At 43.7% G+C, this 20640-nt stretch overlaps 1 protein-coding gene across 1 annotated transcript in view; it reads right to left on the minus strand.

The window, feature by feature from the left end:
- Positions 1 to 20640, minus strand: part of PKHD1 (PKHD1 ciliary IPT domain containing fibrocystin/polyductin) — a 1684711-nt gene that overhangs the window by 741585 nt on the left and 922486 nt on the right. Inside the window, exon 37 of the mRNA XM_069236642.1 lies at positions 14881 to 15093. Within this exon, the coding sequence (XP_069092743.1) occupies positions 14881 to 15093 (213 nt within the window). The remainder of the gene's footprint in view (positions 1 to 14880; positions 15094 to 20640) is intronic.

Consider the following 20640-nt stretch of genomic DNA (forward strand, 5'->3'; position numbering starts at 1 on the left):
TGTCCACGTTGCGCTTTGGGGCCTTTCCTGTCGCGGGCGCTAGGCCTACCCACACAAGTGAGGTATCATTTTTATCGGGAGACGTGGGGGAACGCTGGGTGGAAGGAAATTCGTGGCTCCTCTCAGATTCCAGAACTTTCTGCCACAGAAATGTTAGGAACATGTGTTTTTTTAGCCAAATTTTGAGGTTTGCAAAGGATTCTGGGTAACAGAACCTGGTCCGAGCCACACAAGTCACCCCATCTTGGATTCCCCTAGGTCTCTAGTTTTCAGAAATGCACAGGTTTGGTAGGTTTCCCTAGCTGGCGGCTGAGCTACAGGCCAAAATCTGCAGGTAGGCACTTTGCTAAAAACAGGTCTGTTTTCTGTGATGTGTCCACGTTGCGCTTTGGGGCATTTCCTGTCATGGGCGCTAGGCCTACCCACACAAGTGAGGTATCATTTTTATCGGGAGACGTGGGGGAACGCTGGGTGGAAGGAAATTCGTGGCTCCTCTCAGATTCCAGAACTTTCTGCCACAGAAATGTGAGGAACATGTGTTTTTTTAGCCAAATTTTGAGGTTTGCAAAGGATTCTGGGTAACAAAACCTGGTCCGAGCCACACAAGTCAACCCCTCTTGGATTCCCCTAGGTCTCTAGTTTTCAGAAATGCACAGGTTTGGTAGGTTTCCCTATGTGGCGGCTGAGCTACAGGCCAAAATCTACAGGTAGGCACTTTGCAAAAAACACCTCTGTTTTCCTCCACCAATTTGGCTGTGTCCACGTTGCTCTTTGGGGCGTTTCCTGTCACGGGCGCTAGGCCTACCCACACAAGTGAGGTATCATTTTTATCGGGAGACGTGGGGGAACGCTGGGTGGAAGGAAATTTGTGGCTCCTCTCAGATTCCAGAACTTTCTGCCACAGAAATGTGAGGAACATGTGTTTTTTTAGCCAAATTTTGAGGTTTGCAAAGGATTCTGGGTAACAGAACCTGGTCCGAGCCACACAAGTCACCCCATCTTGGATTCCCCTAGGTCTCTAGTTTTCAGAAATGCACAGGTTTGGTAGGTTTCCCTAGGTGGCGGCTGAGCTACAGGCCAAAATCTGCAGGTAGGCACTTTGCTAAAAACAGGTCTGTTTTCTGTGATGTGTCCACGTTGCGCTTTGGGGCATTTCCTGTCACGGGCGCTAGGCCTACCCACACAAGTGAGGTATCATTTTTATCGGGAGACGTGGGGGAACGCTGGGTGGAAGGAAATTCGTGGCTCCTCTCAGATTCCAGAACTTTCTGCCACAGAAATATGAGGAACATGTGTTTTTTTAGCCAAATTTTGAGGTTTGCAAAGGATTCTGGGTAACAGAACCTGGTCCGAGCCACACAAGTCACCCCATCTTGGATTCCCCTAGGTCTCTAGTTTTCAGAAATGCACAGGTTTGGTAGGTTTCCCTATGTGGCGGCTGAGCTGCAGGCCAAAATCTACAGGTAGGCACTTTGCAAAAAACACCTCTGTTTTCCTCCACCAATTTGGCTGTGTCCACGTTGCGCTTTGGGGCGTTTCCTGTCACGGGCGCTAGGCCTACCCACACAAGTGAGGTATCATTTTTATCGGGAGACGTGGGGGAACGCTGGGTGGAAGGAAATTCGTGGCTCCTCTCAGATTCCAGAACTTTCTGCCACAGAAATGTGAGGAACATGTGTTTTTTTAGCCAAATTTTGAGGTTTGCAAAGGATTCTGGGTAACAGAACCTAGTCCGAGACACACAAGTCACCCCATCTTGGATTCCCCTAGGTCTCTAGTTTTCAGAAATGAACAGGTTTGGTAGGTTTCCCTATGTGGCGGCTGAGCTACAGGCCAAAATCTACAGGTAGGCACTTTGCAAAAAACACCTCTGTTTTCCTTCACCAATTTGGCTGTGTCCACGTTGCGCTTTGGGGCATTTCCTGTCACGGGCGCTAGGCCTACCCACACAAGTGAGGTATCATTTTTATCGGGAGACGTGGGGAAACGCTGGGTGGAAGGAAATTTGTGGCTCCTCTCAGATTCCAGAACTTTCTGCCACAGAAATGTGAGGAACATGTGTTTTTTTAGCCAAATTTTGAGGTTTGCAAAGATTCTGGGTAACAGAACCTGGTCCGAGCCACACAAGTCACCCCATCTTGGATTCCCCTAGGTCTCTAGTTTTCAGAAATGCACAGGTTTGGTAGGTTTCCCTAGGTGGCGGCTGAGCTACAGGCCAAAATCTGCAGGTAGGCACTTTGCTAAAAACAGGTCTGTTTTCTGTGATGTGTCCACGTTGCGCTTTGGGGCATTTCCTGTCACGGGCGCTAGGCCTACCCACACAAGTGAGGTATCATTTTTATCGGGAGACGTGGGGGAACGCTGGGTGGAAGGAAATTTGTGGCTCCTCTAAGATTCCAGAACTTTCTGCCACAGAAATGTGAGGAACATGTGTTTTTTTAGCCAAATTTTGAGGTTTGCAAAGGATTCTGGGTAACAGAACCTGGTCCGAGCCACACAAATCACCCCATCTTGGATTCCCCTAGGTCTCTAGTTTTCAGAAATGCACAGGTTTGGTAGGTTTCCATAGGTGGCGGCTGAGCTACAGGCCAAAATCTGCAGGTAGGCACTTTGCTAAAAACAGGTCTGTTTTCTGTGATGTGTCCACGTTGCGCTTTGGGGCATTTCCTGTCACGGGCGCTAGGCCTACCCACACAAGTGAGGTATCATTTTTATCGGGAGACGTGGGGGAACGCTGGGTGGAAGGAAATTCGTGGCTCCTCTCAGATTCCAGAACTTTCTGCCACAGAAATATGAGGAACATGTGTTTTTTTAGCCAAATTTTGAGGTTTGCAAAGATTCTGGGTAACAGAACCTGGTCCGAGCCACACAAGTCACCCCATCTTGGATTCCCCTAGGTCTCTAGTTTTCAGAAATGCACAGGTTTGGTAGGTTTCCCTAGGTGGCGGCTGAGCTACAGGCCAAAATCTGCAGGTAGGCACTTTGCTAAAAACACCTCTGTTTTCTGTGATGTGTCCACGTTGTGTTTTGGGGCATATCCTGTCACGGGCGCTAGGCTTACCCACACAAGTGAGGTATCATTTTTATCGGGAGACGTGGGGGAACGCTGGGTGGAAGGAAATTCGTGGCTCCTCTCAGATTCCAGAACTTTCTGCCACAGAAATGTGAGGAACATGTGTTTTTTTAGCCAAATTTTGAGGTTTGCAAAGGATTCTGGGTAACAGAACCTGGTCCGAGCCACACAAGTCACCCCATCTTGGATTCCCCTAGGTCTCTAGTTTTCAGAAATGCACAGGTTTGGTAGGTTTCCCTATGTGGCGGCTGAGCTACAGGCCAAAATCTACAGGTAGGCACTTGGCAAAAAACACCTCTGTTTTCCTTCACCAATTTGGCTGTGTCCACGTTGCGCTTTGGGGCATTTCCTGTCACGGGCGCTAGGCCTACCCACACAAGTGAGGTATCATTTTTATCGGGAGACGTGGGGGAACGCTGGGTGGAAGGAAATTTGTGGCTCCTCTCAGATTCCAGAACTTTCTGCCACAGAAATGTGAGGAACATGTGTTTTTTTAGCCAAATTTTGAGGTTTGCAAAGGATTCTGGGTAACAGAACCTGGTCCGAGCCACACAAGTCACCCCATCTTGGATTCCCCTAGGTCTCTAGTTTTCAGAAATGCACAGGTTTGGTAGGTTTCCCTAGGTGGCGGCTGAGCTACAGGCCAAAATCTGCAGGTAGGCACTTTGCTAAAAACAGGTCTGTTTTCTGTGATGTGTCCACGTTGCGCTTTGGGGCATTTCCTGTCACGGGCGCTAGGCCTACCCACACAAGTGAGGTATCATTTTTATCGGGAGACGTGGGGGAACGCTGGGTGGAAGGAAATTTGTGGCTCCTCTCAGATTCCAGAACTTTCTGCCACAGAAATGTGAGGAACATGTGTTTTTTTAGCCACATTTTGAGGTTTGCAAAGGATTCTGGGTAACAGAACCTGGTCCGAGCCACACAAGTCACCCCATCTTGGATTCCCCTAGGCCTCTAGTTTTCAGAAATGCACAGGTTTGGTAGGTTTCCCTATGTGGCGGCTGAGCTACAGGCCAAAATCTACAGGTAGGCACTTTGCAAAAAACACCTCTGTTTTCCTTCACCAATTTGGCTGTGTCCACGTTGCGCTTTGGGGCGTTTCCTGTCACGGGCGCTAGGCCTACCCACACAAGTGAGGTATCATTTTTATCGGGAGACGTGGGGGAACGCTGGGTGGAAGGAAATTCGTGGCTCCTCTCAGATTCCAGAACTTTCTGCCACAGAAATGTGAGGAACATGTGTTTTTTTAGCCAAATTTTGAGGTTTGCAAAGGATTCTGGGTAACAGAACCTGGTCCGAGCCACACAAGTCACCCCATCTTGGATTCCCCTAGGTCTCTAGTTTTCAGAAATGCACAGGTTTGGTAGGTTTCCCTAGGTGGCGGCTGAGCTACAGGCCAAAATCTGCAGGTAGGCACTTTGCAAAAAACACCTCTGTTTTCCTTCACAAATTTGGATGTGTCCACGTTGCGCTTTGGGGCGTTTTCTGTCGCCAGCGCTAGGCCTACCCACACAAGTGAGTATCATTTTTATCGGGAGACGTGGGGGAACGCTGGGTGGAAGGAAATTTGTGGCTCCTCTCAGATTCCAGAACTTTCTGCCACAGAAATATGAGGAACATGTGTTTTTTTAGCCAAATTTTGAGGTTTGCAAAGGATTCTGGGTAACAGAACCTGGTCCGAGCCACACAAGCCACCCCATCTTGGATTCCCCTAGGTCTCTAGTTTTCAGAAATGCACAGGTTTGGTAGGTTTCCCTAGGTGGCGGCTGAGCTACAGGCCAAAATCTACAGGTAGTCACTTTGCTAAAAACACCTCTGTTTTCTGTGATGTGTCCACGTTGTGTTTTGGGGCATATCCTGTCGCGGGCGCTAGGCCTACCCACACAAGTGAGGTATCATTTTTATCGGGAGACTTGGGGGAACATAGAATAGCAAAACAAGTGTTATTGCCCCTTGTCTTTCTCTACATTTTTTCCTTCCAAATGTAAGACAGTGTGTAAAAAAGACATCTATTTGAGAAATGCCCTGTAATTCACATGCTAGTATGGGCACCCCGGAATTCAGAGATGTGCAAATAACCACTGCTTCTCAACACCTTATCTTGTGCCCATTTTGGAAATACAAAGGTTTTCTTGATAGCTATTTTTTACTCTTTATATTTCAGCTAATGAATTGCTGTATACCCGGCATAGATTGAAAACCCACTGCAGGGTGCAGGTCATTTATTGGCTGTGGGTACCTAGAGTTCTTGATGAACCTATAAGCCCTATATATCCCCGCAACCAGAAGAGTCCAGCAGACGTAACGGTATATTGCTTTCGAAAATCTGACATTGCTGGAAAAAGTTACAGAGTAAAACGTAGAGAAAAATTGATGTTTTTTTCACCTCAATTTCAATATTTTTCTTTTTCAGTTGTTATTTTCTGTAGGAAACCCTTGTAGGATTTACACAAATTACCCCTTGCTGAATTCAGATTTTTGTCTACTTTTCAAAAATGTTGCGGTTTCTGGGATCCAGCGTTGGTTTCATGCCCATTTCTGTCACTGACTGGAAGGAGGCTGAAAGCACAAAAAATCGTAAAAATGGGGTATGTCCCCGTAAAATGCCACAATTGTGTTGAAAAATTGGGTTTTCTGATTCAAGTCTGCCTGTTCCTGAAAGCTGGGAAGCTGGTGATTTTATCACCGCAAACCCTTTGTTGATGCCCTTTTCAGGGGAAAAACCACAAGCCTTCTTCTGCAGCCCATTTTTCCAATTTTTTTGCAAAAAACTAAATTTTCACTGTTTTTTGGCTAATTTCTTGGCCTCCTTCTGGGGAACCCACAAAGTCTGGGTACCTCTAGAATCCCTAGTATGTTGGAAAAAAAGGACGCAAATTTGGCGTGGGTAGCTTATGTGAACAAAAAGTTATGAGTGCCTAAGCGCAAACTGCTCCAAATAGCCAAAAAAAGGCTCGGCACAGGAGGGGGAAAAGGCCTGGCAGCGAAGGGGTTAATCTCTGGCGCAAAAAAGGTCCCCGCAGCACCAGAGGTGCGGTGGGGGGGGGCGAGCTCCAAGAAGCCCCCTCAGCATAGTACACTGTGCAGGGCTGGCAGGCCCCTGACTGAGTCCAGGGTGGAGGGGACCTCCTATAGGTACTTTGCAGCGGGCCCCCTTCAGTTTTATTACGCCACTGCCCTTAATATGCTCATTCTAAATACCGAATATGTATTTATTCCCGAATCTAATAAGCGTACTGAATCGCTATTTGGGTTTGGTGATTTAAAAAATACAATTTCGCGGTCGGAAATTCTATGATTTTATGAATCGAAGCCTTACCGAGGAAAACTGCTTAACACATGTGGGCCTTAATCTGTATCTCACCTGGTTTCAGTTAGGTATGCAAACTCTGAAATGTATAGGGCCTGGCTGGATACGAACACTTTAATTTGCCAGGAGAGTTCGATTTTTATACCAAAACGTTCCCTCCCACCTAAACTGAAATAAGGCAGAATCTACAACTGAAGAAGTACAACAAATAACACAATTATCAGTATTGCTGTTTGAAAGCGATAATGATTACCCCCTACAAGGTGCAACAAAAAAGTGTTGTTGACCTGTCTCGCGCCCACCAAGTAACCCAGACGTGCGCTGCACTTCAGTTGTGCTCAAGCGGACAAACAAACAGGCAGGCAGGTTCACGCGGGGCCGTCAGACTCAATTTCTCATAAGAAACTGTCAGCACGACGCACTGGACTGACGACATTGACAAATTTCCCTCTTCGGATAATCAATAAAACGTCCCTGATCCTGCCCGGGTTCCCACAGTGGTGGCAAGGGCCATAATTACATTGTCAAAAATGCAAGCCCTCTCCCGCGCGCCGACGTGTGACTGGCAACCGGGTTGGCTAATGCCAAAGGCATCAGTTACATTTCCCAGTGCAATCGACCACCCGAGCACCGCGCTGCCAGTCACAGGGCACTGTGGGACCTCTTAGTGATATTAAACTATCACAAAGAGCAGCTGCCAGGGCCTGCTAAACTAGCTGAAGCCAACCATGGCCGTGGAACATTCTGGAAAAAAAAAATGAATCTGCGCACGCCTGGGAGAGGGGCGAGAATTTCAAAGACTGTTTGTTTAATGATCGCAAGCCACGATAGTGCTATAGAAAAATAACATTGACATGAGTTACAATTTGTTCTATACCGTCCACCAAACGGAGGGTAAATTGGAACCAGCCTAGAATGTTCCGTTTGATGTACAGAAAGGCCTGGAATGCCATGGAGGCGGGACTCATATGCTTACCTATTGCATGGCCTGGCGGGAGCACGGAACTACGCACAGAATTGCACAAATGTTTGCAAAAATGCCCAATTGTATGGGTGCAATAGGAATTTCCCCTGCACAGGCTACCACAACAATTATTGTAAAGGAGCAACAAGTTCCAGCTGTCTTTTTATTAAAGGCAGTTTATGTTACTCGTTGTTGGACTAACACTGAGATAAGCAGATGAAAAACTGCTGGTTCTTGTTTGATAAGAAGAATTACCTTTAACGAGAAAAGCACTGCACAAATTCTTTATGTAAAATATAATGTGGAAATCTGCATTCCAAACGAGAAAAAGCAATAACCAGTGTGTCCAATGAAGGGCAGATATTTGGGGGTGCTCCAGGGAATAAAGCAACATGTTGCCAAAGACAGATCCTTACCCGCCTAAAGGGTGGGCAGGACTTGCATCTTATTTTAAGTCATTTAAATGAGGTCACAGTGAGACAAAATGAAGCTTCTTTACTAGAAATACACCACGCTCAAAACAAGTTAGTAGACTAGGAGAAGGGAATGTGCAACTTGAAATCGATTCCATAAGCACATGCATGTTTACTTAGTTTTATTTTGTATGTACAGGCAGGGCTTACTTTGGGGTTACGTTTTACCCCTCTGCTTCCTCAGGTAATTGCTGCTCCATCGTGTTTCACCCATGCTCTTGTTTTGCACAGGCAAGCATGCGCAGAGGGTATTAAGAAAAGCCCCTGCCCAGGAATGAGGTTTGTTCATGACAAGGCATGCATGAAAACAAATCCCATCCAGGAGACTAACCCAAAGAGGTATTTAGAGAGAGGAAATCAATGTATGCCTGCACAAGCCCCAGCCCTGGACACTACATCCAGTAGAAAAACGTGCCCTCCACCAGGGCTGACCTTGGGGATGGCTGGAGCAATGGCAACAATGCCACGCCTTGAATATAGATAACATCCTGCTAGACTCGGTTTCCTGGGCACCAGGGCACTCTGGAGTTATTACGCTCCAATCGCATCAACTGGAGTGTTCCCTGCTGGTGTCCTGGGGCCTTAGTCCTAGTGGACCCAAAACTGGATAACCAAGTACTCCTCTCCAGCACTTGACTCTCTCAGGGCAGCAAGACAGAGACGTCCAAGGCTTACTCAAAGAGGTGAGATGGGTTTAGACATTTAGAATACAATGCACACTGCACTACCAGCTAACAAGATCAAAGTGCAGTCAGTGCCTTACTTTTTTTAAAAGAAAAGTACTTTAATAAGAGAAATATATTACACATAAAACTAGGATAAACAGTGAAAATCAGACATCTCTACAACCCTCTGGGCCATAGTTCTGACCCCGAACAGTATTTGAGCGCCTAGACGCTAAGCAATATAAAAATACAGCTTTTAGACACACAACTAGCATTGCATATTACAGACCGTGTTGCACAGGGTTGCTCTCTTTCGCTAGAGCCATTATACCAATCCTTGTATTGCAATCGTGTAGTTTCAGCATTTGATGTGAAGTCAAATGCAGACCATCCCCAGAACCCACCACCAAAAGAACAGAAGTGCCCTCTCATCCTTCGAAAGGACGCCGCTCTGGTGGCATCAGGGATTTGATTACAGGTGACTGATGTTTTGGCACAGTTTAATGGAGTCCCAATAGACCAATAGCCACTGGCTAGCTGTCGGAGGGTAATGGTTGGACACAGTGCCAGTATACCCTGGTACCCCCAGATGTCACAAAGAGAAAGGTACACATTAAACACAATGGCTCACCTCACCATTCTTCCTATTCAACCTACTGCCTCACAAAAACACACAACCCAGGTGGACAAAGGCAACAGGACCACAGGCAAAGAAGACAGCACAGACTTTATCAGAAAGGTGGCTAATAGCCCCCCCTCCAACAAGGGTACAAGGATACAAGTAACCCTGACTATATATTTATTGCTGCCACCACTGTCAGTTTACCACCAGAGAGGGCAGTAGCCACTCTCTGTGAAATAGGGGTGCACTATGCATACCCCCCTCGACCTCAGAGCTAAGTTCTAAGGTCTGAATCCATGTAACCAGGGAGATCCCCAGTGGATGTTCATGTTCACTGAGCCAGGGATCTAGAAACCATATAGTAACATTTAAGTGACTTGCATGTAGATAACTGTAATGCAGAGGAAGCACGCTCTCCTGAGACATGCAGAAGACTTACCATCCCAACACATCCCATCTTTGGTGCTTGATGTTTCCCTGACAACAGGATTTAGGCCCAAAGAAACAAAATCTAAAATGCCAAATAATGTGCCCTGGACATAAGACAATTCAAAGCCTCTAATGTTCTGCTTCATCTTATGCAGAATATTGTCCTTGAATGCCTTGGCTTGGGGGTGAGGGTATTTCCAACACTGCATGTATACAAAAATCACTCACAAAGAAATTAACCCTGAAACACATTATCAGGATTTTGCTTGACACTGAATTGATGAAGCTGTGTGTGTGGCTTTGGGAGACTTCACATTGGTACTGATGAAGCTGCCAGCAGGTTGGGGTGGTTTTGAGGCGATCTGCATTGATTCCATTGAGGATGGCAGCTGTGTGGTGCAGCTCTGCAGGGCTCGGCATTGCTCAGCGTCAGTTCCGATGAAGCATTTTGCTGTGTGGCAAGGCTTTGCGTGGCTTCGTATCACTTTATGCCAGACTGACTAAAGACCACAGCAGGACTTTCAAGGCATCTCTATTCCCACTTCGAAGGTTCCACTATGAGAGGGGCCCCACTTGGAGGAGTTAGGAATCAAAGCAGAAAGAGTCCAGATGGAGGGTTCATGAGAGTTGGAGCCTTTTCTGTACCCGAGGCTCTGATCAGGAGAGGATTGGAGAATTTTCTGTACCTGAGGCTCTGATCAGGATGCCAGACAACTAGCCCTCTGGTGCTCCTGGGTTCAAGATGCGGGTCCAGTCCTATCTCAAACAGGTGGTCAGCAGGGAAGCAAAGTAGCAGGGCATCAGTTTAGAAGTTCTACTTGCAGCAGAGCAGCATAACAGCCCTTCTTCTGAGTCTTCCACAGGTCCATACATGTACTGATGAGTTGGGTCTCAGGATCCACTATTTGTCCTTGGTGCCAGCTTTGAAGAAGGAGAAGTTTCTAGAGGGTATCACCCAAGAGGTGCTTGGAATTTAATTCCTCCCTGCCCTGGCCCCAGCTTCTCTGGGGCACAATAGCCTAGTGTGAAATCCTGTGTTAGTGTGCTAAGGTAGCATCTTTGTGATGTGCAAGTGTATTGGGTGATAGATCCGCCCGCTAACAAGTGAGAGATGACCCATCCTGCCAACGCCTATTCTTCCTTTGTCTCACTGTCTGGGCGTAATACATAAAGACCAACTGCCAGCTACATCTAGTCTTGAGACCTAGAATACAGGCTGCAAGCACCAAATGGTTAGGATAAGAAAGATGCCATCTTTCTAAAAGTGCCATTTTTAAAATTGTAACTCAAAATCCAACCTTACTATTAAAAAGAGTTTAAAATTACAATTCTTGAGAGACCAAACTCAACATTTCTACCTGCTCCCAATTGACAGTTATTACTTATTACATGTAATAAGGTAACCCAGTGCTTGGAAGACTCAAACCTTACAGTAGTTAAAACACATTCAAGAGTTTTTCACTACCAGGACATGTACATTTTGAACTATTTAAATAAACTGTACCCTCCGTATAGACTATTTATGATCTACCCTAGGGGTGACTTATATGCATTAAACAGGAAGGTTTGGGCCTGATAAAAGGTTTATTTTGCAAGGTCGAAATGGCAGTTTAAAACTGCACACACAGGCTAAAATGGCAGGCCTGAGACTTATTTAAAATGCTACCTAGGTGGTGGCACAATAAGTGCTGCAGGCCCACTGGTAGCATTTAATTTACAGGTCCTGGGCACATGTAGTGCCACTTTACTAGGGGTGTACAAGTAACTTAAATGTGTCAACTGTGTGTAAGCAAATTTCATCATGTTTAAAGGTGAGAGCACAAGCCCCATCCAAATTATTGAGAAAATTGGAATTTTATATCAGTATTTTTATTACAATGAAGACTGATTCTGGGAAGGGGACAGTAAAGCATATTTAGGTAGGGTTTCTCTAGATATTTTGACACTGAAGGATTCTATGTGTCTGGATGCCCCTGTAACCTTGGAATAAGTGTTTTAGCTATGAATAGCATAACTAGTGGGAATGTGATGAGGACGATCCTATTTCTACAGAATTTCATAAAATTGTTTGGTAAACTCAGGCACCATTATACCAGGAGGCTATTATTGCTATTTCTAAGGATGACACAATCCCCAAACCATGGTACTTAATCAATACTGCCATTTTTCAAAGTTGCGCAAACCAGTTGACAGGAGGGGATTGTATCATCAAATTCCAATTATAAATGTTGACACTAAAATGTATTCTACTTTCCTTGCTATCAGGCTTGCAAAAGTGATAGCGGGTGTCTGAAAAGCAACACGTGTTTTATACCAGACCATACCATCACTGCTCTTGTAAATATGTCTGTTACACTATTTGATGAAGCAGAAGCACTATGAAATAATGTTGTTATAGGCCTCCATGTAGAGACAGCATTTGATGCCTAGGAATACCTCTGGGCTACTATGAAACCTATGAGATTTTGGCAAGTGTTTATTACACTAATAATGTAGGGGCTGTATCAGATGCTCACTGCAAAAACAGTCTCTGTGCATAGTTCCAATTAAGATAGCCTTGAGCATGCAATAGTGATGCCATATCTTTATCTTGTTCTGATTCTTGTAACTGAAATCCTTTCTAAGGGGGATTAAAGGCACTAAAAGTATATATCTGGTTACATTTCACAGCTATGGCATTATGATAGTGGCTTAAACCGATGATGTTGCAATCTTCCACAATAATGTAGAAAAGGCCCTCCTAGCTATAAAATCAAGTAAGATCGCTCCATGGTTATCATTTTAGTGTCTCTAAGACAGAGAGTGTTGTTAAACATAATACAGCTAGAAAAAATTCTCATGTAATAACAGATGCTGTATTCCTTTGTAATAGAATAAGAAACAAGGTTGAAGACATGTTGAAGCCTAATTATGACGAGAAATTAGAATAGGCTACATATTCCATTAGAGGGGTGGTGCAATGTTGTAAATATTGTTATACTACCTAAGTTTCTATATGTTTTTAAAAATATCCTTTATTTGTTTGCAATATGTTTCTTGAATGAGAATCTACCTTAAAAAACAAAATACAGTAAGCGTCTGGCAAAACAGGAACGGTTCATTTAATTAAACATTACGTCTGGGAGAGTCGTTACTGAACTGGTGTCTGAGGACTGTCTCTCAACGTACATCGGTTTGAACCAGGTTTTTATATATTTCTCTGGGTGCAATAAAACAATAAAAAACCATTCCTTTGTTGGTAAAAATGCAGGTAGTTGTTATAGAATCATAAATGTAGTTTCAGATAGTAAATGCAGGTGTGCCTCGACCTGGCGTGGACACAATATGGTCCAGCGAGTACGTGTCCAGATGTCCGGCATGACGGGCATGTGGTCATTGCATGTGCTGTGTTCTGATTGGCTACATTCTCCGAACTACATGCGGCATCTGACTTTGTGGCGTTTTGGGAATGAACAAGACCCCCGGGCCATGTGTGTTTTATTGGGACCAATCACCGGGGACAATTGTGATGTTGCTGTGCCTATCTGTGGGATCTCATCTAAGTTTTCCTGTTTGTGTGTTTGCCTGCCAGCTAAGTGTTACCCCACATGTGACCTGACAGTTATTAACCTCAGGCTTAGGTCTCAGACCCGGCTTTACCATGTACCTACGTGCCAGGGTTGATGGAGAGTTCACGACGGGGAAATCTAATAATGGTGGTGCAACTTCGTTCATGTATATAAATGTATCGTTGTGTGCATCGACATCGATTAATCCGATATTAACAAATGCATTTTTTCATAGCTTCATCTTCTCCATTATTTGGGGTTATAAGCAGGCCCACATGGCCATGAAATTTCAAAACTGCTCATTGTGATTAAATGAATTTCTAAATGAGCTACATAGCGCTGACTTAAACACAAATAGGATTTCTACAATGTATATACTGCACTCTATGCCAACTTCGATTAGCATCAAAACTTCATATCCTTTATTTCCTTAGTCAGTGTCTAATATCATTGAAGATATGGCTATTCGAGTGGCAAACAAACTGACTACTAAAATATCTAACAATATTATTTTTTAAAGTATTCAGTATGGCTCTGGGGTATTTATAGCAACAAATTCACAACTTCAACATTTTTGCATAACTAGTATGCTACAATATAAGGCCACTAGATTAGATAAACAAAGGTGCAGAAGTAATTCCAACTATCCTACATGTGGTTTAAAGGAAGCTGATAGTCTGCATAGATTTGTAGACTAGATGAAGCTAGGCATTTTTTTTATTGCAAATATACAAGTGCTTAGTAGGATCTCCCAAATGGAAGTTACTGTTAAAACTTTAATAAGTATGTTTGACTCGGCCAAATTATGTTTCATTCAAATGCTGGGATATGCTGTATTGTGAACAGCAAAACATTAGACTGATTGGTGAAGAACTCCCTAGTTTGAAACATTGGTGGCATCAATGTGTAATATAACTGAAATAGTAAATGCTATGTACTATGCATAGGGCACGTGGCTATAGTGGTAAGCTTACGGCTTAATCTGAGGGCCATTCGCTGAATGACTGAATCGAAACATACTATGTAGAATACTTATATGACTTCACAATAGTTTACTGCACTTTGGTTGTGGCATTAGGTGTACTTATGTAATAAAATATGCATTAAATACTACTACATTACATTTAACCTGATATAAATGTATATTATATTATATTATGTTATATTATATTATATTGTATGCCTCTTAAAAAATAATAAAAAAAGGATATTGTTTTCAGGTGTATCTTTTCCATTTGGTGCCCTTAAATCAATGAAGTTTAATGATAATTTTTGTGATCCACAAATTGCCCATCACAATTATTAGACTAATATCAAAAGGGAACAAACAAATTTGATTGGGTGCTAACTGTTAAAAAAGTACAGAATACTAATTTGAAAAAATGTTAAGGTAAATGTCTTGATGTTTATATCATATGCAAGAGACACGTGATCTTTTAGCAGGTGGTGAATCAAACAGAAGTAAAACTGAAACAGGGGATTAGAAAAGAAAATGGGACTCAGTAAATTGTTCAGGAATTACAAATACACCTGAATCAATTTATCATTTAATACGGGGTATCATGCATGAAAGCATAAGAGTATGAACTGGAGATGCTGGTGCTCCTAGTCTGGTATTTATTTGAACTAGCATTGCCAGCTAATTAGGTGCTTGGATGTCATCTGCATATATAAAATGTTATGGTTTACTAGACTTTTTTGAATTTTTTTCATGCAGCACTCATATGTATACCACAGAATGGTTTACTTGAGAACAACTATACAATTGAAAAATATAGAAATAATAGACCTACCGTGTATGGACAGTGTTGCATTTCTCACGGCAAAAAATTTGACTCCGTAAGGAAAGAATGACCCAGAATATCCACTGCCATAGAGATGAATTTGTGCTTTACCAGTGAAGGGTTCATCATGGGAGCCAATCCTGAGCTCTCCTCCATCTGATACCAGAATATAATGGGCGTGTAGTGTAATTGGCCCTGGCCCAAGAAACAATAACTTACCACCTGTAAAAGACAAAGATAATTTTCAGGTAATCGTAAAGTTTAGAATTTTTTATGTGCCTGGGTTTTAGATAAGACAAAAGCAAGACATTCATTAAGCTAATTCCAACTAATATTTAAAGCGTCCTTTATTCAGATTAAATCAGTTTGACTGTCTAAGCAGAATACCAAAGATATGATTAAAGCTTTGCACGCCTCCCTTTTTTGCAAGGTTCACAATAGCTAAAACTGATCTACACTTTTCAATGAAATACATTTTTTGGATTGCTAATAACATTGGCTCCATTTAACCAATTTTCATGAAACGTTCTGAAAAGGGAAGACATGCACAAACAATGGATCCTTTAAAAATTGTACTGGAGGTCCCAAACTTGCATATTCAATTGAAGTGTCCTTACAGGCTCGGTTTCCACCCTACATTCTGGACCACAGTCTAGGATCCAGCATGGCAAACCTGATCGCTCAGACCAGATTCAAACACAAGAAGGTCAAAGTGAGCTTGATCCTGGTGCTGGGAGCACAACTGAAAGAAATCCTCAGATACCACGCTTGCACTTTTACATTACTGCTTTTTAATTTACAGTAAGAAGCTATGAATATGGATAGTCGGGCAGCTTCACAAAAACCTGCATGAGTACAGGAAGAAGCACTACAGGAGTACTCTTTAATTTACTTTTACATGCCTTTCGGCAATGAAACGGCCAACCCCCTATTAGTAAAAGTGCAAAGAGTATGCAGTCCTTTGTATGCCTATTCTCTGAATATTCCCATTTTAGATGTTTGGAGGATAATTCACAAAGGTATCTAGATCATGTACAGGAGAATCACAGGAGCACTTTACTATTACGTACTAATTTATATATTTCAAAATGCCTTTGGGAAGAGGCCCTTCTGTTGCTGCCTTGTTCTTTGGTCCTGTTATGAGAACTATTTCTTGTATATGTACCATATTTGATTGTTAACATTTGCATCTGTAAATCTAGACCAAGTGAAAACCTACCTTTGACATAGGTAGCAGGTTTGTAAATTTACTCCATAGGAACCAATGCTTCCTCTCTACTAGACATAAACTGAGTATTCCTAATAGTCTTACTGCCTGCTTAGGTGCAATATAAATTATTCTGCAACGCTATACGCATCATAAACTAAGCATTCTTTAGCATTTATTTTTTATGTGTTTTATATGAACTTCTTCTGACATTTTCCCCAAATGGAAGAAGGACTACATTTTTACGTTAAGAGAGCGTAGCAGAATGACAGCTCTCATCAACATCGGAACGCAGAAAATGCACTAAGAAAATAAATAAAATATTTTTTTTAAACCAGCACCATAACTGTTAATTAAATTGCTTACTTACAACACCTGCTAGCTAGCCCTGCGTTAGAACACCTAAAAAAGTGTCCTGCACTATTTTCAGTCGAACCCTTCTAAAAAACGGGACATATGCCAAATTTGCTCAAATCTGCTGGGATACCTGATGAAAACCTGGGACTATCCCAGCAAATCCGGGATGCCTGGTCACCCTATGCACATACAATCAATTAAACATTATAGAAAGTGAATTGTAATGTGGTCTAAATGCAACTCTGAAATGTTTGACAGTTAACAAAGGCACTCCTGAGACGTGCCACACATTACAAATGGCTGTGTGAGAGTTACAACTTGTTAACTCAGGTTAAGTTATGTGACAGCTTTTCGGTCTTATAAAAGCAGAGTAATCCTATAAATTGCTATTTGGTGCTAAAGACTGCAGGATTACAGAGTCAAAAGTTATTGGTTGATTGAAGGATCAAAATAAAATTATAATTTTTTCCTAAACTCAATATGGTTATCAATTTTCCTAAGTGCCTGAGGAATCGTTTTTCAAAATTTAGCAGGAAGTTGGAAAAATCTTAATCTCATGATCGCTCTTGCTCAATTTTTTACCTCTAAAATAGACATAATTCTGCTTATTAAAATTTCCCCAGTGACAGATCGGGATGAAGTTGATATTTTAGAATCTCTCAGAAAATATGGTCTGGTGTCGTAGAAGGCTTGGTGTGTGGAGAACCAAACCATAGCTTGCTTCAAAGCAGTCTGACTGACAGCACTCATGTAGAGCACACCACCCTATTGGGTTTCTTGACCCTGCTAACTAGGGGCCTGATTTATAGTTTGACGACCGGCTTACTCCTCCACAAATGTGACAGATACCCAGTCCACCTAATTACAAGTGCATTATATCATCTGGTGCTTGCAATATGGTGGATGGGATATCTACCAAACTCTAAATCAAGCCCTTGGTCTCCTGGTGTGTTGTACTCTATTGTTCTTTCTTGGACTGTGGAGCATTGCAGAAGTTCAAGTATGTCAGCTGGCACTGGAGGTTCCTAGAGAGCAGCTTCACATTGTACGGCTAATATTTTACTATAAACCTGTCCCTTATCCATCTGATGTCGCGTCTACTTCAACAGAGCTATGGTGACTGTACCCTATTGCACAAATTGGTGACTAAGCATCTTCAGAGACTAGGGCGCATATTTATCAATTAGTTTTGCTGCCTTTATGTTCTACAAAGGAGTATAAGAGTGATTCAACTACTAAGTTAGATTTATCAAGCTAAGCAAGGCCACCTTGCATGGCCCTGCCCGCCTTGATAAATTTATAGTAACACAGCACATGCAAATTGCTGCGTTGTGTTACTCTGCCCCAGGGAGGCATTGCATGGGTGGAGCGTGGGTGCGCTTGAGCATCCAGTCATGGATTTTGCCACATTCCCAGATTTACTATTACTGGTAGATCTGGGAATGCAAAAACATGCTATGCCTCCCCAGCTGAGGAGTAATCATGAGAAATATCTATGTTTTTCTCCTAATTTTTCCTCTTTCTATGTGTGCTGATTTTGCAGCACACATAGAAAGAGGAAAAGGCCTCAGAAGATTGTTTTTGTGCAGGAAGGTGCCCGTTCCCACGTAAAAACAATTCTGTCTGCAAAGCAGACACTCTTCACCACAGTGCAAGGACGCCTGTGTTGGCGCTAGGTAGCCAAAGTGGCGCCAGCGCAAGGAAAGGACAGGAATGCTCAGTATTCTGTTAGTTATGGTACATTCCTGCCATTTCCCTTTCAAGTAGCGCAGCATGATGACTTGTTGTGCTCAATGAAATATTGATAAAGGTGCCCCTGGGCGAGCAGAACAAAGAAAAAACAATTGATTGCATGTGTCCCACAAAACAACTTCACAATGCGGGTGTTCCATGGCACAACTTGCAAAGGAGAATGAGATGGTCTTTTGTGGTATGCTGCTATGTTGACTTATGTGTAATGTATTTGTAGAAGGCTACTGTTACCTAGAAGGGTTTTCTGGCACTAGAATTTTTTTTAATCAAAATACATGTTGGAAAGATGTTGTGTATAGAAGAGCAAAGTCATAAGGAATTTCACAAGGGCCAGGGTGTTTGGTTTCAATGTAATGTCTATCTTCCTGCTGGTCTGTCTACCTATCTGTATGTCTACCTATTTGTCTGTCCATCTATGTCTCTATCAGTCTATCTATCTATGCAACTCTATGGGTCTATATGTCTGTCTGGCTATCTATCTTAGCATCCCTACCTATATCCATCTTAACAACCCTATCTATCTATATCTATTTTAGCAATCTCAATTGTGTATATCTATCTTTACAACCCTATCTACCTCTTTGCAAATATACCTATGTCTTTGCAAATGTATCTGTCTTTCTACACGTTGCAAAATTGGTTCCACCCATTGAATACCACTGTGTGCAGCCTGGTAACTGCACACAAGTAGCCTGGCGCAGGGGGGACTCTGCAGGGTTAGATATTGACCTGTGATAGGCCTTATATTATTCGGCACTTACAGGTAAACTCAGTATGATTTACAGTTTTGTCTGCAGCAACACTTTATTATATACATAGGGAGAAATCGGCCTTAGAGTGCAGTGTCACTTCCTTTGGGCCTACACAGTCCTGTGATGTATGAAACTGGGGTGGTAAAGATGTGCCTAGTTCATATTTGCAGGTCCCAAGACCATACATATACATCTTGTGGATCATCCAGAATTGTCTATTTCTCTGGCTGTGCTCAGGATCAGAGCCCAGGCCTTTTGCCACCCTGCTGGGCCAAGTTAGTTACAAAGGGGTGCCCCACATAAAATATGTAATTAAGGGTGCCCCTGAGGAGAAAGGGGTGGGGATGAAAAGCTGCATCTGTTAATTAACTGTCACACTTTAGAAGGGGTGAGGACGTCCCTGGACTAGTGCACAAAGGAGGAAGCCTAGGCAACTGACGCCAACACAGGAAGGGGCTCCTTCATTGACGCTGTGGTGCAAAAGGCCCTGACAGTGATGTCAGACCCCATGAGCAGGTGTGACCAGTGACTCCTGAATGATTCTATCTTGAACTGTCCCCGTATGCAGTCCAGGAGGCTTGGGACAGGGGTGGAGAGGTGATGAAGCTCAGGGGTGCCTGGCTTCTAGAACTTTCTTCCCCCTTTTAAAAACTCTTGCATAAGGAGGAAAGGGGGTGTTAGTGCTTTTCACTGCAGGACCCTTGGACTGTGAGAACCATGAACAACTGGAAGGAGAACCCTCCTGATGAACCAAAAGGACCAAAGACTCTGCTGCAGGTGACCAGTTGGGGGATAAATCTGCACTTCTGCACCCAGGGACAAAAGCCAGAAAGGGTGCTGGTTCAGGGAGCTCCCTGCAAAATACACCACCTTGGATGTGTGCATGTCTGCTAAAGCTGCACCTTATGGCTAGAGCTCGCCACCAGGACTAAAATTAGCCCATGATTGACCAAATCATCTAATGGGGATCTGAGTTATGGTGTTTTAAAGATAGGTAACCTTTGACTATTTTTGAGGCATGGAGCACGTGAGGCTATGACACATCATCCTTCAATTACCCAGGGGGTGGGTCGGAGGATTGGCGCAGATAACTTTACTGATGAGCACCAGAAGGGAGCATGCATGGGGCCCGTCCCTCTCATCTGTAATCACCCCTCGAGGCCCCCATATCTCCAGGGTGGATGCTGTGTGGATGTGGCCCTAAGGGTCGAGAAGCAGTTTTTGGTGCCCCGGGATCCCAAACCTGGGACCCCCAGAATGGAAAAGGGGGAGATGTCTTCCCCAGTGGTGGTGGCTTTGCCCAGCTCCCTGTGTCTGTAGGACAGGGGCAGCTACCACACCCTCAGCACTCTGCCCACCCAGAGCAGGCAGGAAGCAAAAGACTGCCAGTCTCCATGCCAGCAAGGGCAGTACCAATTGCTCAGGGAGCCGGCAGGCTCATGAAGGGAGTCTGAGAGCCACACAGGAGTGAGTTCCTGGTGCAGCTATGATTCCTCAAGAAGATAGGTTGTCCAGATGGGAATGGGCACCCCTCCCCCTAAAAAAAGGAAAAGAGGCAGAAGGTTACACAAACCAGGATATCAAAAAGGCACTCACTCCTGTGCAGCGGGAGAACCACTCCATAAATAGTCACTGCTCGAGAGGGAGCACCCCTGTGGGCTGTCAAAACAAAGTGTTTTCTCACTTTGTGGTGGCCCTAGG

The sequence above is a fragment of the Pleurodeles waltl genome, chromosome 5 (assembly GCF_031143425.1).
Source record: "Pleurodeles waltl isolate 20211129_DDA chromosome 5, aPleWal1.hap1.20221129, whole genome shotgun sequence".
Classification (NCBI taxonomy): domain Eukaryota; kingdom Metazoa; phylum Chordata; class Amphibia; order Caudata; family Salamandridae; genus Pleurodeles; species Pleurodeles waltl.